Source organism: Salminus brasiliensis, chromosome 11, assembly GCF_030463535.1.
Source record: "Salminus brasiliensis chromosome 11, fSalBra1.hap2, whole genome shotgun sequence".
Lineage (NCBI taxonomy): Eukaryota > Metazoa > Chordata > Actinopteri > Characiformes > Bryconidae > Salminus > Salminus brasiliensis.
The window spans coordinates 13165740-13183354 of NC_132888.1; the positions used below are offsets into that span (position 1 = coordinate 13165740).

General features: G+C 42.6%; 1 protein-coding gene across 11 annotated transcripts in view; it reads left to right on the plus strand.

Moving 5' to 3' along the window:
* tenm4 (teneurin transmembrane protein 4) overlaps positions 1–17615 on the plus strand; it is a 239132-nt gene that overhangs the window by 115443 nt on the left and 106074 nt on the right. For all 11 annotated transcript variants that reach the window (XM_072691808.1, XM_072691809.1, XM_072691810.1 and 8 more), the window contains 3 exons: positions 8461–8625; positions 13059–13273; positions 14515–14731. In XM_072691808.1, coding sequence (XP_072547909.1) covers positions 8461–8625; positions 13059–13273; positions 14515–14731 — 597 coding nt within the window. The remainder of the gene's footprint in view (positions 1–8460; positions 8626–13058; positions 13274–14514; positions 14732–17615) is intronic.

The following is a 17615-nucleotide window of genomic DNA, read 5'->3' on the forward strand; positions in this document are numbered from 1 at the left end:
GTGTTATTATTCATTTCTTTTCGGCTGTGATTTATTTATTTATTTATTTATTTATTTATGTGTTTTGGGTGACTTGCCGCTGTGGTTTGAAGCCTAAAATCCAAATTAAAATCTGTCGTTATCTGCTAACACCGCCGTTGACAGGCGTATTCCGCGGCGGCTAAATACGGCTTCGATGAGCATTGCTAGACTAAAACTGTGCTTAAAGTTGAGCGTCTGAGGCTGACTACAGCTTTGACCTCGCTAGGAGCTCGTTGAAGCCCACCAGGCTGATGGGGCTTAATTACTGCATGTAATTACTCAACCCAAAAAATCAAGACCATCTCCCCACGCACCCTCGAGTAAACATGTAGGAAACCTTAGCTCGCCCTGAGAATCGAGAAATTCCAATCAAGAACAAGGGGCCACGTTTAATTAAAAGCTGATGAGAAAATATAGTTAATTTCAAGTGCAATTAATTATGGAGGCCTGTAATTGGAAACTCTAGCTGTGTTGTCTAATGAACCCAATTAAACCTCCTGACAGATGTTTTGACTCACAAGTATTTGTGTGTGTGTGTGTGTGTGTGTGTGTGTATATGCACGCATGTGTGAGCGTGTTTTTCTCGTCCTTTTTTGTGCTGTGGTTCACATGGAACGGTTCGTTTAAGGAGGCGGAGGAGGGGCGTTGGGTTAGGAAGTTGCGAGGCGTGCGCCATTTTCTCTGTGGTGGCATTCTCATTAAGAAGGTTGTTATGTCCTCCGCATCTGAAGGTCATCAGCTTCCCTCTGTGTTCATTTCTGCTCACGCTGGGCCCTCATCTTGCTGCCCGACCCGAAACCTCCTTCAGATTGAACTCCCACACAGTCAAATTCACATTTCAGCTGTTGCCGATGAAGTTCTAGCTTATCGCCTTCTCTTTTCAGTCTCCAGTTCCATCAAAACCTGTTGCTTCTCTGACTCTTCAGTGGCCTACTGTTAGTACTGACCAGAGAGGTCTTAACCCCTTAAACAGCCTATAGCCCGCCGGGATGAAAAGTGTTATTACAAACGTCTGCTACCGAAGATTAGCGCTGCCAGTTTGTACAGAAGTCCATGTAGTTACTAAATAATAAAACACCTTAGTGTGTAATAAGCCTTGCTACGTTAAGGGGTTAAGGTAATTGACCTAGTTGTGCTCCACCCACACTGACAGAAATCCCATTCATCCTAATGAGATACTGAAATTATCCTTTTCTGTATAGAGTTTCTGTTTAATAGTGTATTTGTGGTTTAAAATGCTGTGATTTTGGGGCTTGCCAGAGCCAAGAAACAATCTGCAACTATATTGATATGGACTTTAAGGGGTCCTAATGTAGTTGGTTGTGTGCACTACAGTTAGATTGAATAGCAGTGTCTGCAAAAGCCTGCATTTGTGGGCAAAGCATAGAAAGGTCATTTGTTCCGTTCACATGTTTTTGAATAGAGCTTTTTACAGCTGGCATTGTCCTTAAGACACTTAATAGAAATCTGGGTCCGAGCCCAAGCAAGTGTTCTCCACAGCATCAACTTGAGGATCTAGAGCCATATCTATAAGCAGAGATCTGCCATGCCTTTAAGCAAGTTTGGGACTGGGAGGTTACTAGTTTGATCCCCTGGACTGACAGATTGTGAGGGTGGGGGGGATTGGGGGGGTGAAAGAACTGGGCATTCTCCTCCCTCAGCGTTCATGGTTGAGATGCCCATCAGCAAGGAACCTAACTCCCCATTTGCTCCCCAGGAATCTGAGGTGGCTGCACCACACAATGGGCTTGCTGCCCCTACCTACTAGTGTAAGGGGGAATGTGTGTGATCACTGCTATGCATGGGTTAAATGCTGAGGAGGAATTCTACTGTACATCTGAAAACTATATTCTGGGACCATAAAAGATTCTGGAATACTGATTTAGATCCATGTTGGGAATTTTAACATTTTTTGAGGGTTTATTTAGACTTAAAAGTATGTCTCAGCTGTGATGGTTGCACCGGATTGGACAAGACAGTGCTAGCCTGCGAGGAACATGGGCATTTAATCAGAGAAAAGAGTGAGATTGCACTTCAGTGGTCAGCTCAACGCACATACACATCCACATCCCCGCACAAGAAGAGAAGGAAGGCAGTGCTGAGGCATGATTCATTCTTGACAGATTCCTCTCAGCTTTGGCAGGATAGTGAGAGAGAGTTTTGATGTAGTGGCTGGGAGAGTTGCTGAGGATATGCTTTTTTACCCTTTTTAATTCCCAAGCTAAGAATTGATCACAGACTCAAGGGAGACAGCAAACTAGGAAAAATGACGTCATGAGATTTGAGAAATTGAAAGAGTGTGTACCTCAGCTTCAGCCACTGTCACGCCCAGTATTGTGTGTGTGCGGGTGTGAATGCAATTGTGTGTGTGTCAGTGCAGCACCCAACAAATCTCATTATCATTAGCAATCAATGAATTAATGAGAGGGGAAAATCTTTTCAAAAGCCACTCAATGGATTTAATTACCCACTAAGCACTACCTCACCACCAGCAATCTTTGAAAGAGTGCAGCCATCCCTTCCCTTCCCTTGACCACGCTATCTTCTCCTTGTTTTCAATCAGCTTACGCTACAAACAAGTGCCTTCCGGGCTCTGCACATTTCCTCGCATCTTTTCTCTTTCATATCAGCCGCCATTGTGTGCATGGCAGTCTTGGTCTGATATGAAAAGGCTCCACAGAAGCATGGCACAGGCGCTGCGCACTGGCCTCTCCCCCCTGCGAGAGAGGTGTCAGAGTAATTAGACAGCTAATGAGAGGACAGAGAAATGCCTGCATTCAGCACATCATCCATTCAACTGTCTAAAAGGAATTAATTAGCCATATGCTTGCTAACGTGCATGCTGTCCATTTTCTGATGGATGGCCGATGGCTGTCCGTTCCTGCCCTGGAAGCGTCTTTTATCTTTCTTCATTTCTTTCATATTTAAAGGCTGAAACTTATAGATGACCATTTAATGCATCTGGGAAGATTTTTTTCTGTATGCACTTTGTATCCGCAGGGCGGCCATGCACTCTGTTGAAGGTCGTAATACCTCAAGATGTTACAGCTGCAGGCCACGATTGGTTCACAGCATTGCTTTGTGTTTCGATTATTCTTTCAGGTTGTTGGTAAAGGTTATAGTTATCTACTCACTCTAATCCTCACCATCTTTGTCCTAAAACTGTTTTGGTCAAGAACGAAGCCCTAAAACGTAAGGCAGCGTGACACTACAAATGTATGCGTCTTAAATAGTCAACAAATAAGATTCTTCCTTAAAACCGAATGTGTTTCATTCGTTAAAAATCCCACATCCACTGTCCTGTCAACTAGAAGCGTAAGACTGCTTAAATACATCTACTTTTAGCATCTACTGCTGTTGGTAGCCCATTTAAAGAGCACATTTAAAAAATATGAATAAAGGGCTTTTAAGATGTCCATTTAACCTTACAATTTGGGCGAATCCAATGTATTTATCATATAATGTGACTACAAAAAGTGGTTTTATCATGAATTGTTGGTTTCCTAGGGAATAATCCTAGTCCTGGACTAAATTTATCTTTTCAGTAGAGAATCTCCATTCAGAATGCTGTGTAATCCAGGATTAGGCTTAACCCTTGTCCAGGAAAATGACCCTTAAAGTTGTAAGTAAGAAAGCATTGGTGACCGTCTAGATAACTTGCCTGAATAATTGGTATCAGTATTTTTGTCATTAGTGTCTTCATTTATGGGCCAATATGAAGTCCATGGCCATCTCATGTCATTCTGTGCTCACTGGAAAGCTGTTAATCCAAGGCTTTTTCTGGGTATCTTGATCAGAATGTACAGTTTCATGACTCTTTTTGCAACTAATTTGTCTACTAGTTGACGCTAATAAAATGAAGTAACAGTGTAAAATGTGTAAAATAGTTTTGCAATCTATAGTTCATATGAACTCTTCTCGCTTTATTTGATTAAGAACATGTATTTTTTCAAGGGAGCTTGAGAAATGATGCTGTGTGTTTTTTTTGTACTGGGATTCCCTGTTGGGAGAGAACACAGGGCTGGAATACAGGATTGCTGGCATGAACGGTGTGGTAATGGCCCTCGCTCCCTCTCTGGACTACAGGAGCAGTTTGCTCCGGCGTTCAGCTTGCTAATTGGCGCGTGCCGCTCTGCTGCATGCTTTGCCAAGACAGGGAGCAGAAAGCAGAATGCCCAGGCACCAAACTGTAGCTTGAAGATGGCCAGCGCGTAGCTCCAGCAGGTCACCGCGTGTCTCCACAACACCAAGCTTTTCCATGCCAGGAAGAGCCTCATTAAAAAGCCACCTAGCTCAGCTAGCTTAGTCTTCTCACACCTGGCCTTCATTCGAAGCCTCAGTCAGAGAGTCTGGATGCCAACGGAGGGAAAGCCAGGAGTCTGGAGCGTGATGGAGTTCAGGACACGTTTCATAAGCCATTTCTTCTGGACTCTCCTCAAGCATTCTGCATAGCGCAGATTACAGGGGCCGGCCCCGAAGGGAATGATAACGTGGATGGCTTATGGTGAGAAGGGGTGGTTTGAGGGTGGGCTGGTGAGTCATTTTCCATTAACGGAGAGTGCAGGGAGAGATGGGAGGCTGACCAAGGGACCCTATTGAGGAGTGATTACTCTGACGTTTGGAATGACACACAGCCCCTGTCCTACCCTGGGCTTGTGCGGCGACTGTGTGCCCAACTTTTTGCCTGTTGACAGAGAGCCACAGATCAATGGGACAGAGAATGAGAAAGAGAAGGAAAGAGCGGGAAATAGAAAAAGAGAGGGGGGAGCAAAGGAGGCATGCACTACCCAAGCTTGACAAATCCTGCCATCTGTCTCAGACTGCTCTGCCGTAGTCAGCTCCAGTTGTGTGAAGCGACCCGATCGTTTGCATTTATATTGTCTCGCAAGACAGTCTTGACTTTTTCCTTTCCACCTCATATTTACTTTTGCAAAAAAAAAAAAAAAAAACACAATACAGAAATCCACGCTCGTCGGCGGGAATGCTGCGATCTGCTGGAATGCAATCAGCAAAATGCACTGAGCAATTTCTCAAATAGCTATTGATTCAGTAAGCCAGAGCGGAGCACTTCCAGCCTCTATGGCAGCTTCTATCAAAGGCCTCATCATTTTTTGGGCCAGATTTTCTAGCAGCTTGTGAATGGGGAGAATTAAAGCGGGGTGTAGCTATCTAATATGACTGTAATTAATGGACGAGTGTGCACTGGGGAGCGGAGCTGTGCTTTTCCATTTATCACCACTAGTTTGATCTGCAGTCTGTCAGCTCAGCGTTAGGCCCATTTAAACTGCCAATTTGAGGCTAATGCTGACGCCAAGGCAAGCACATCTCTCTGCACAGTCTTAGGGATCATTGATTTTAAAGCAGCTAAAGAAGGGCCAGTGGATATCATAGTAAGGGCTCGATGAGGCGATTTACGCAAATTCTTTGTTTTCCTTTGGAAGTGAACGGGAACTGGGGGAAGGTTCCCCTTCAGTAAACAATGCTGCCAACCAATCAGTCTCAGCTCAGTGAAGCATCTTTCATTTGGGTTTATTATTAATGACACGGTGTTACTAACAGAGCTTGCCTGCCTTCTGCACATTAATGGAAGTACTAAAGATCCCCTAAAAGATGCTTCTATGTGTACTGCTCCGGCTATAATCTACCTGCATTTACAGGCACTGTTAATGTTGTTACATCTTTATGTTGTCTGCAGTGGCTTGTGGCTTGTTCAGGGCTTGTCCTTGTACACCTGCCTTGTCCCCAATGAGGTTCCCAATGGTAGGTTTGGACCCCGGAAGGGGCTTTTGAGTGACTTAGCGGTCTAATGTGCTGCCAATATGGCCCGGGGGTCATGAGTTTGAATTCTGAGCCATGCCGCATTGCCTTCAGCGGCCCCTCACAACTCTTAAAGCAATGTTGGCCGGCAGAGTCGTCTGTTAGCTGGTGCGATAGCTTGAAAGGAATCGTTGGCTGGCTTTGCATGTATCGGAGGCCTTGCCCACCCTAGTGTTGGGAGCTTTGGTAACAGGTGGGTTAATTGTTAGTACCAAAAAAAGGAGACAATATTCAACAAAGAAATAAAAAGAAAAAACGTCTGATGAATGAATGGATGTCTATATTATATTATATTATATTACTATGTTGCATGTTGCTAGGTGGCTCTGTGTTCTCGGAGTTCATTACTAGTCACTTTCATTTTCTGTTTGTCAGTTCCAGCAGATTGCAAACATGTTTCCAGGTTAAATAATGTATTTGTTTTATAGTAAATTGTTGTTTGAGCAGGTATGCACATTACGAGCATTGGATCTTGAAAATGAACGCTTCAAACAAATTGTTTCCATGAAGCCTTTAGCCAGAGGCTTGTACTCTTTTTGCTGCCTTTTTGTTCCTTGTGCTCTTTCATCTTAAAAACGGCAGAACATAATCGTTTGAGTATCCTGTCACACGCAAATCAAGATTGATTTGAGTATTTCAGAATTACAGCATCTCCGCCGTTTCTTTCCTCCAAAGCTGTGACACCAGAATAAATCATTCATTTATTCCCTCTTTCACCTTTGTCAAGACAAGATATTTGCCGTGCAGCAAAACAAATACGTTCCCCCTTTGCTCTGATATTGAGTGGAGCGGAAAACTAATTTTGCCTCGGAATTGTCACTACAGGTTGTCAAGGGGCTGTAGTAGAGGAAGGTGCTTGGGTAACTGGAAGCCAATTGTGTGTTGATGAATGAAAATTAGGATCATGAAATGTGAGAAGTGTAAAAGACAGCACAAGGACATGTGTTGGCTCAGTTCAGACGCAAGCCAAGAGCACATGCCCTTAACTGTTCTTCTAAATTTTCTTCAAATTTCACACTTCGTCGTGGTCTTGCCCGGTTATTTATTCCAAGCGCTTTGAAGCACAAGCAGAATCCAGTACTAAAAGAGCCTGATGCCTTTTCTTGGCTTGTTTTTTTCCTCTTTTTTTGTTGCTGACCAAAGGGTTCTGGGATGGGCTTTTGCCCGGCTAAGCTGGTTGTGTCTATTCTCTCTCTGGTGATCCATCATGGTGGGCCCCTCCTCCTCGGTCTCCAGCTCCATTGCTGTTCGTCCCAAAGGTTGCTCCTTTTGTTGACCTTGTGAAATATTGGCGTGGCTTCTGGTTGCGCGCACACATTCATCCATGCCTGTGTACTCTTCCTGCTGACTTGATCGTTTCCTTGTCTCTGCTGCTTCGGGGAGGGTGCGGAGGAGGGTTATTAGTAAGGTAATTGGGATGAGAAGAATAGAGCTACCCCAGGGGCTTTGGCTCTTCTGTCTGCTGGTAGTTACAACACTTCTTTTGCCCCAGAGGGTTGGGGGTTGTAGCCGGGTTTACAGCTCTTTTGGCTTCTTGCCAATGCCCTGTCAGCATGTAAACTCGATAAACCATTCAGCTTCTTTTGTTGTTACCTTCACTAAAGTTTTTGAAAGTTACTTTCAATTTAAAAGAATTATTCCCTAAAGCTGAGAGAAAAAAATCACCAAAGATGACAAGATAAATTGTTTGCGTTTGTATCCTCTAATACCTTTATTTATTGATTAATTTATTTAAAATTAAATGTTATTATATTATATTAAAATACACATTTATTGGTTATAATGTTATGTCCACTGATAGGTGAAGTGAAAAACATTGATCGTCTTTATCCACAGTGGGTTGGGATATATATTCAGCAGCAAGTGAACGGTCAGTTTGTGAAGGTGATGTGTTAAAGCGGGAACAATGGTCAAGCGTAAAAGCCAAACTGGCTAGGCGACTTGGTCAGATCATCTCCAGAACATCAGACAGGTCTTGTGAGGTGTTCCCAGTATGCAGTGGTCAGTACCTACCAAAAGTGGCACCTAAGACTGTGATCTATGAAGACCCCACCTCATAACTTACAGGACTTAAAGGATGTGCCGCTAACACCTTCAGAGGTCCTGTGGAGTCGAATGATCAGATCTGTTGTGTTGGCACAAATGGGACCTTCACAGTCTTATGCAGGTGGTACTAAAGTTATGGCTGATTAGTGAATGGATAAATGGATATACTTGTTCGTTTCTAAAGTGAACTGTTTTGTGCAAAAGTGCTAAATGGTTTTAGACCATTTTAAAACATCACCTGCCCTTTATTCATTTTTGTTCAGTCAGGTTTTTTTTCACAACTGTATCATGAATGTGTGCCACAAACCTGCAGTGATGCTTTTTTCAGTCTAATGTATAATATGTTGCAGAACTGCAGGAGTTCATAGCCATTTTGCAGCATTCACACTTGCTTAAACAGAGAAACGTGCTAACGTGGCTAAAAAAGAATGAAAACTGATAATTATGCTCATTATGATGTTATGCTAAGTGGTGCCACTCGATTGCACTCATTGTTAGCTTCAGCATTGTGTGGTTGAACAGTGCTTCACAGCATGGAGCTGATGCTAACCCCAGATATGCACTCTTGTCTTGCAGCCATGCACTTGTTTGGGCTAAACTGGCACTTGCAGCCCATGCAGAGACAGATGTACCAGCTGGCAGAGGACAACACCAGTGGCCTGTCTTTACCTACAGACCTAGGCCTACCCCCGCTGGGCAACACCGGCCTAGAGCTTCCAGACCGGAGGGGCAAAGACGACGGTATGTGCAAATGTAATGTACTAGCAATAGATAATGTGTTTCAGAAAAAGCTAGTATTAACAGAGGGTGCAATAAATAAAATAAATTGTGCATCAGTAACATTTTAAGTGTTTGGGTTAACTGCTGTGTACTTTTTCATTTAATAAGTCAATCTCACTGCTGTGGAAAAAAAATAGAATTTTGGGAAAAAAATTATGGAAAAAACTAGACATTTTTAAAGTAGTATACAAAACTTCACTGTAAAATCACTGAATTTCTGTCTTAACAACCCAAATGTTATTTTTAGTATTATGCCAATAATTGCAAATTACATTTATTTATTTTGTTTTAGATTTATTATATTAGATAAATATTATATTAGATATTATTATATTTAGATATATTATATAAAATATTATTATTAGATTGATGTCTTACAAAATGTAATTTCCTATATTTAAACATGCTTTTAATAACAGTTGATTAAAAATATATTTATATAGTTTATTGTGCCTACTACCAATTTGTTGTTAATTTTTTTTTGTCATTTTGGTTTTGGTTGACTGACTGAGGCTGTAAGAGCAAGTTTAACTGCTGTGGACTTTGTAATTGAAATAATGTAATGGAAATTGTAATGAAAATTACTGTAAAAATATTTGAATTTAAATTAGGATATTTGACATTAAAATTTATGGTTTTTGTTTGGCAGGCATTTATCAATGGTATATATATATATATATATATATATATATATATATATATATATATATATATATACATAGCGCTTAAGCAGTATAATCCTTTCGTAGTCATTTGAACTCTTTTTTTTAAGCTTGGCTAGTAGCACATTAGTTATTAGATTCCGTTTGACTGTTTGACAGATGTCGCAAAACAACATTTTTGTTTATGGCTGTCATTCTCTTAAAAGCTTGAATGCTCAAAAACAAACAAAGCCTAATCATGATCAAGATGTGATTAGATCATTAATAGATATCACACAAGTCCAGTCCTAAGTGCTGACTACTTAACTGCTCCTTCCAATGAATGTCTGCATTCATTCTGATGCTCGTAATTGTTCATCTCAGTTCTCACACTTGTAGTTTGTTTCATTAACGTCATATTGGGCTGTAAGTGTGGAAGCATATGGGCACAAGTTAATTGTGAAAGCATGTAATTAATTATGTCACACTTAGTGATCTGGCAGATTCTCTTTTTCAGAGCAATTTAGAAAGCATATAAAGAGTCGAAGGATGAAAGTGATAAAAGTTTATAGGACTGAGTATTATGCTGCTTTGATAAAGTCTGAGTAAAATGTTGGGGCACAGAAACAATTTAAAGGGCAATTAAGGAAAGCTCTTTGGAAATGAGATTTTTGATACAGGCAATTTCCATTAAATAGGTAATATTTTAAAACTATGATTTTGCAAATGAATTGTGAAATCCATCTAATACTCATTTGTTGTTTTCATTCCTAGATAAGTAACTGATGATAGGTGGGCCTCTCTTTATTTGGTGTCATTTATTGCTTAACCATAAATGAGAATACCTGTTGTAAGTCACGGATCTAAGCATCTTTGATAACACTTCACTTAAAGGCAGCTTTCCTTTAGGCTACGTAAGACCTACATAACACCTATATAAACATGCACTATATGTCCTATATGTTCTCTTTATATGTGTTTATGGACGCACCTTTTAATGAATGCATTCATCTACTTTAAGTTGCAGCAATTGCTGACACAGATGTGCAAATGCATACACACAGCTTGTCTAATCCCTGTAGAGTAGTATTACCAATAGAATAGGACAATCTCTGGAGCAGATAAACATGAACCTATTGGCACCTAATGCCACACATGGCCTAGAGGGGTATAAATCCCCCAGCATTGAGCTGTAGAGGAGTGGAACTGTGTTCTCTGGAATTATGAATGCTGTATCCAATACGTTTGTGTATGAGCTGGGGTGGTAATCATGCAACGTCTAACGCTCTTGTTCCCTGGACAGTAGAGACAGGATAAACTCCTTTTTATACCCCTGATTTTAGAAGAAACAATGAATGAGCAGGTGTCCCAATACTTTTGTCCAAATAGCGTATGTAGACAAGTGCTTATTTCAACTAGTGTCAGTTGTTGTCATTCTCGCTGAGGTAGAATTGCATCACAGTTGGCTTGTTGACGCTGGTTAAAGTAAGCCAGCTGTTATGAAAGGCTTATGTAGGTGTCATGTAGTCTTAACAATGCTGCCAATAAGTCAACTCCTACATGTTCTTTTGTTCAAATTACCATCTGGAACTGTTTGTATTTAGTGCCTCGCAAAGACTGGAAAGTTTTGAAAGGAGACCAAACCACATTTAACCTCCCAGCAAAAACTTTCTTCCCAGCCATTTGAACTGTCCTTCAGTGGGCCCAAATCCGGTCACACATTCCAAAACCAAGTTCTTTCCGGATTCCCACTGACACTGCTCATCACTGGCCAACGTTATAACGTCTTAGTTTTGATTTTTTCAAAGACTTAACCAGATCCAGGATTATTTGTCATCCAGCTCCATGCTGTGACCAGTCTTGGCGGCTTGCTGGGAGATCTGCATTGTAATCCAATGAAAGTTGCTGGGGGAATGGAAGAGCATTATTTGTTCCTGGAGGAAGGGATGGCACAGCTTTAGGGAGTGGGTATCCAGGGGCTCGAGGAGGATTAGAACTTGTGCTCCATCCAAAGAAGGCATGCCTTCCTTTCATCTCCCAAACTAGTCTGGAGTTTTCTTGGCAGAGTGTGTTATCCCCCCTGTGGTAGCGCCGATGAGCTGCGCAGTAGGGAAAGTTTGCTCTCCTCAGCTCTTGAAACAAAACGGAGTTCAGATTTAGCTATTTGATTCTCCATAGGGCCTTTGAAGAAAAGGTGGGAGATCACAGCTATTACCATATAGATGAGTCACAGAGTCATCCTTTTTCATTTAGCAGACAGCAGAGAGAGAGAGAGAGAGAGAGAGAGAGAGTGCAACAGAGACCCAGCCACCGCTAGCCTGTCTCTGTCTGAGTGACAGCTGTTGCTGAAGGGAAATCAATAGACTGGGGTTTTAATTCTGCCTTACAGAGCATAGTTGTCACCAGAAACACAGCCAATAGGTCCAGTGTCACCCTTGTGCAATGCATACTTGCTTATTTTCTGGAAAGAATGCTCAACCGATTCAGTCTCAAAGTCAGCGTAGTGTTCGCACGAGGTGGAAATGTTTACTGCCTCCGAATCCACTGTTCTTCAAGTAACGCCACGCTTCGCAGAAAGACTGCTAAATGTCACCGTACAGAAATATCACACAGACGCTGCGACGAAGGCAACCGTAAACGTGGCGTTTGTGTCGCTACTGTACTTTTGAGACCGCATAGCTTAAAATAAGCGTTGAGCTGCTGAACAAAATATCATTCGACGTGTAATTGGGGCTGATGTGTTGACGCATTATCCAAGGCGGTAAATTGGAAGGCAGGAGAGCGTGCCTTGTCTCTCCAGATCTAACACATTGCAAATGACGGACTTTTTTGAGGGACCGCCATCTGCCGTGGTGTGCGGAGCCGCCCGTGGTGCTCGCTGCCTAAAAGTCCTCCGGGCTCTGTTTGCAGGAATGTCTGTTTTCGTCGCCATCACTGCAGAAATTGGCCCGCTTACACGGGCGAGCAGATGTTGCCATTTCCGTGGGGTCCGATGAAGAAGGGTGTGCTATGGCGCGCGCAGGCATTCCACCCACATAGAATGGGCTGTTCATTGTAAATGAGACTGGCCACACGCTTTATTAGCGGAGTGGAGCTTAGCGGTAGGTGGGGTGGCGCTTCCTGCGTGTGACTGATGATTGGAAGTCCAGCGGGAGATAGTTGCTCCACACGGTTCTCCTTGACTGCACCTGAGGACACAAAGGACAAAATATCACTGTGATTCCTTTGCTACATATTGCTGCTCACCTAATTGGCCATACTTTAACCACATGTGCAGTTTCTGCTACCAAATTATTCGACCTAATGATGAGCTGTAGCACACCACATATGGAAATTTTTTATGCTACTAGGATAGGCCAGGGCCCAGTTTCCAAGTGATAATGATGAGATCACCTTAACTGGTAGAGAGAGAGTGTGTTCAGTGTGATGCTCGCTTGACCATTTAAGATGTTATCGGGAAACTCAGCCCAGGTGTAGTTTTTTCTATGGTGCAGTTGATCTTATGTTTAATTTCATTTCCAAACTTCCAATATTGTGACCATAATTAAATCAATTAAATTAAAATACCCACAAAATACTCATAAAGGATTTTGTCAGGCTGTTCTCAACATAAAACCAACAATTCAGTGACGGTTGAACAGCCCCAAATGCATATTTGCATTTATAAAAATGAATAAACAATATACTGTACTGCCCTTCTCCACATTGGCATTTAGAGTGTAACGCTGGATTGGTTCTTGCTTTGGAATGCAGGTAAGCTGGACAGCTTTTTCCCAGACGACAGCTTCATTGACATGGGCGAGATAGACGTGGGTCGCAAGGTCTCGCAGCAGATACCACCCGGAATCTTCTGGAGGTCGCAGGTCTTCATCGACCACCCAATGTACCTCAAGTTCAACGTGTCCCTTAGTAAAGATGCCTTGGTGGGGATCTATGGAAGGAGAGGCCTTCCTCCCTCACACACACAGGTAAGTTGCTCAGGCACATATGTTGAGAACAGTGCGATGTGAACCATGTGATGTGATGTTAGCCGCATAGTTCTTTCTGTGGGGTGGTGGAGTTTTGAGTGTTTTCCATTAGAAAGAGCTCATTTTAAGGCTTAATAGAAAATATATTGAATCTGTACCACCCAATCACCTAATCAATCTGGTATTGGAAAAGAAGAAGCAGTGTTGTGGTGTCTCTAATTACTGTGAAGTCCATTCAAACAGGACTGTGCTGTTATTGAGAATAAAGACTGGCTGTTTGCTCTGGAATTATTACGACTTTAAAACCATGCAGATTTGAACTGGATTAAAACTGCCTACCTCATCAATAATCCCCTGAATTATAGTACTTCCCCAAGCAAACTAGTCCATCTTGAATGGGGCACCAGGAGCATTTCACATGCTGGATTTGTGTTGGCTATTGATTACTAAAATGTTTGAGAAGCTTATCTTTTTTATGACTATGAAAATCAATGGTTGTTTACTGTCCAGATTATTCTGTGGACAAATAAGCTGCTGAAAGGTTGTACCTGTTGCGTATACTGGTGTTGACTGGATATCATTTTTATTTCGTGGTATAGACGATTATCCACACACAAACTCTCAGTGTAAAGAGGCTGATATAAACAGACACCTAATTTCTGTATTGAACGCTGAGCTTCTCAACCTGGCTTTATTGATTTGTATCATAGGACCAGTGTTATTATATTACTGGAAATGACTCCAGAGCGCATATATATATATATATATATATATATATATATATATATATATATATATATATATAGTTGAAAATTGTGTATTTATAATACATTTTTGAGACATTTGGTGAACAAAAAAACTGTGCTGTCTTTATCACTGATAGACAGTGAAGACAAGAATTTCAGGGTTTTTTAGGTGAAATTTCCTTTCAAGTGCTCTTTATCTTGCAAGTTTGATAAAAATGTTATCAGGCCTACAGTCTGTCATTTTTAACGTATTAACACCTCCAGAGTGAGGAGGAGGCAGCTAACCCTCTCCTGACCACTCACCACTCTTCTCTCAGAGGGAACTGTCACTACAGCAGCATCCTGTCGCTGACAGGGCTCTTATTCCTCCCCTATGTGTGTGTGGGTGTGTATATTTGGAAATGGGGGGTGAAGGGGGGGTGCAGCTCATTTGGCTCACATGTCACCCTAATGCCCGTCTGCACTCTTCCTTGTCTCTGCTCTGTCTCTTTCTAGTTTGACTTTGTGGAGCTGCTGGACGGCCGCCGACTCCTGGCTCAGGGGGTTCAAAGCCTGGAAGGACCGCCGGCTCTGACCCAGCCGCGGAGCCTCATGCCCCTCAGCAGTCATGACACAGGCTTCATCCAGTACATGGACTCAGGCATCTGGCACCTGGCAGTGTACAATGACGGCAAGGAGACGGAGCAAGTATCCTTCCTGACCACTGCTATAGGTGAGTATGGTTGTAGTGACTGTAGTGGAAGGAGCAAAGGAACTGGTCAAAAACTAGAATTTTAGGGTTCTGAATGCCCCACTAGAGGAACATTAATCCATCCATCCATCTTCTTATCTGCTTCTGCCTGGTCAGGGTCACGGTGGATACCTGGAATCACCTGGCACAAGTATGGGGCCTATATAAACATGCTTACAATAAAGGAATTTTACTGCAGCATTTTAAAGTAATCAGCAGCCTGCTGAAGCCTTCCAAATTGAGTTGTATTTGCTTGCCCTGCAAATTGTTCTAGCGGTATTGTTTACAAAGTCCCAAATTTGGGATCAAGTTGAAAAAGAAAAAGACTACTACTAATAATTACCTGGCTTAACTACCAGTGAATGACAGGGTAACCTACACAAAGCATTACCCCCCCTCCCCTGTGTTTTCAACATTAGTGTTTTTGACTATTTACATTTAAATGTTTGTCTTATTCAGAACAACTTACATTTGAATCATGGTACACAGGCTAAAGTAGCATTAGGTGTCTTGCCCAAGTACTCTTATTCTTGTTGCATGATGCATCTGTCCAGCCGAGGGTATTGAACCCTGGTTTGCCACTGAGAAGGCTGAGTTGATACCCAGTATGATACACCAACCAACCATTGCTTTAATTAGTGGCTAGTGGGACTGCAGAGTTAATGATATAGCATCACAGAAATTACAGTATTCCGCACTGCAAGTGTTTAATCATAAAACTGTGCGATTAATGATCTAGGCCCAAGAATCATATTCATGCACGTCTAATTAGATGTTATAAAATGTGGTACGTTTTTAGTGGTTGAAGTAGCCGATCTAAGATATCTTCTTATCTCTCTCTCTCTCTCTCTCTCTCTATATATATATATATATATATATATATATATATATATATATATATATATATCCTGTCCTGTGAGTGTTTTGACCAGTCACAGATGTTCATGCACTCTGACCAATCATATAGGTTTGTTTAAGAAGCTCTGAGGCCTTGTACTGCAGTGCTGCGTATTGTAAATTGCAGTTAAATGGTCTGGTTAACTCAAACCAAACTAATGCTTGAAATACTCAATTCATTTTTGGTCTAATCTCGTATTCCTCAAGGCTAAGCATCTACACTATATGGACAAAAGTATTGAGGCACTGACTCAATCTAATCTAGGGTATGAAAAAGAGTTGTTGCTGTTGTTGGAGTCTCTACTGTACAGGCAAGGCTTTCTGCTTTGATTGCATTCAGTGGCAAGAGCGTTACTGAGTGCTGTGTTCATCCCCAACTCCCTAACTCCCCAACTCATCCCAAAAGTATTGGGAACACTCCAGAAGGCGTCATACTCCTCTAGCCTACACCTGGCAGTAGGCATGCTGCTAATACTTTTGTTAATCTGCTCCGGAGAGTCCTATTCTGTTGGAAGTGCCTCTCTACAGGGACTAGGCAAGCTGTGTGTGGGCATTTGCACATCTGTGTCAGCAATGGGTGCAACTTAAAGTAGCTGAATGTTTGGACATTTGGACATATAGCGTGGTTTGACCAGTTTGTCTTAGTGTGAGATGCAATGACAAGAAGTTCAAGTTCAAGGCTCTTGAGTCTGATGTAGTAGGGAGTCATCATCTTCGACACTTGTCATGTCCATAAAAACATCTTAGTCCATTTTGTCATTCATTGATAGGAAAGACACTGTTTGCTCAGTCCTCAAAAATTAGGCTAAGAAAAGGACAAAATTTTGAAGAAGCCCCCTGCTACTTATCAATCCATGCCACTCGTGACCTGCTGCTCTTCTGCACTGATCAGTGCGGTCTTAAACAGTCTGGACCGCTACCCAGCAATCAAGAAAGATTTGAATAAGAAAGATGGAGGGAGCAGCTAACACTCTACAGCATCATGGTATTCCTGTGCTGATAGCTTCTAATGCTCCCCTTACTGTTCGAGGGTCTCGAATGAGGCCTGTTTTTCCATTTTTGGGCCAGGCCATTTGCATACAACACCGGCTGGCCGGATTCAAAGGTTTCTGATTGCCCCCCTCTCCCGCCCCCCTGCCTGGGCCATTATTGGTCATTATTACTACCAGTTTGCATTTACTTTTCACTGATGAAAGAAAAAGCTCTCTTTTTTTAAAGCTCTACTCTTTTCAGCACTGACACACACTGCGATGATTCTACAGCCCAGCTGCCGACATCTGGCCTTCCCCCCACCCTCCCGACGGAGACCGTTTGTTCATTTTGTCCCCTCTCTTATGTTCGCTAAAAGCGCCTTTGATTAGCACGAGTGCGTTGGGTGGGTGGGGAGGAAGAGGATGGTGGGGTGGGGGGGGTGGGGGGTACATGAATCGGCCCGAGGTGTCGGCTTTCACGGAGGTGGCAGCTGGGAGCTGTTCTCACATGCTCTTTAATTAAAAGCTCCTGGGCCATGGTCCATCTGTGACAGACAGGCAGAGAAGGACGGGTTAGGGGGAGGGGTGCTGCAGCCCACGGATCGATGGGAGCGTATTCTCGGTATGACTGGTGCAGCAGCCGTGACCCATCAGGAGACAGACAAACAACGGCCCACTCAGCCTCTCTTGCCAGGGGGAGAATCTAATACCTCATACTCTAGAGTTGTAACGATAAAAAATCAGCTTCGTCTTATGCTGGATTCCTGAGTTGGTCTGAGACAGCATGGCGACACACAGGCATGTAAACACCATGTAAACCCTGGCAAGGTAGCCAGGTTGCAAAGCTGTCACCTGAGAATTTGTGATCAAAGGCGAGCTTGGCGGCCGCTTTTATTTGTTCAGGGTGGAAATAAAAGCACAGGGACACAAGAACTCAGAGCCTTGGGGATCATGCTGTATCATAAGAGTGCAAGAAGAATTACATTTTGTGACATTGG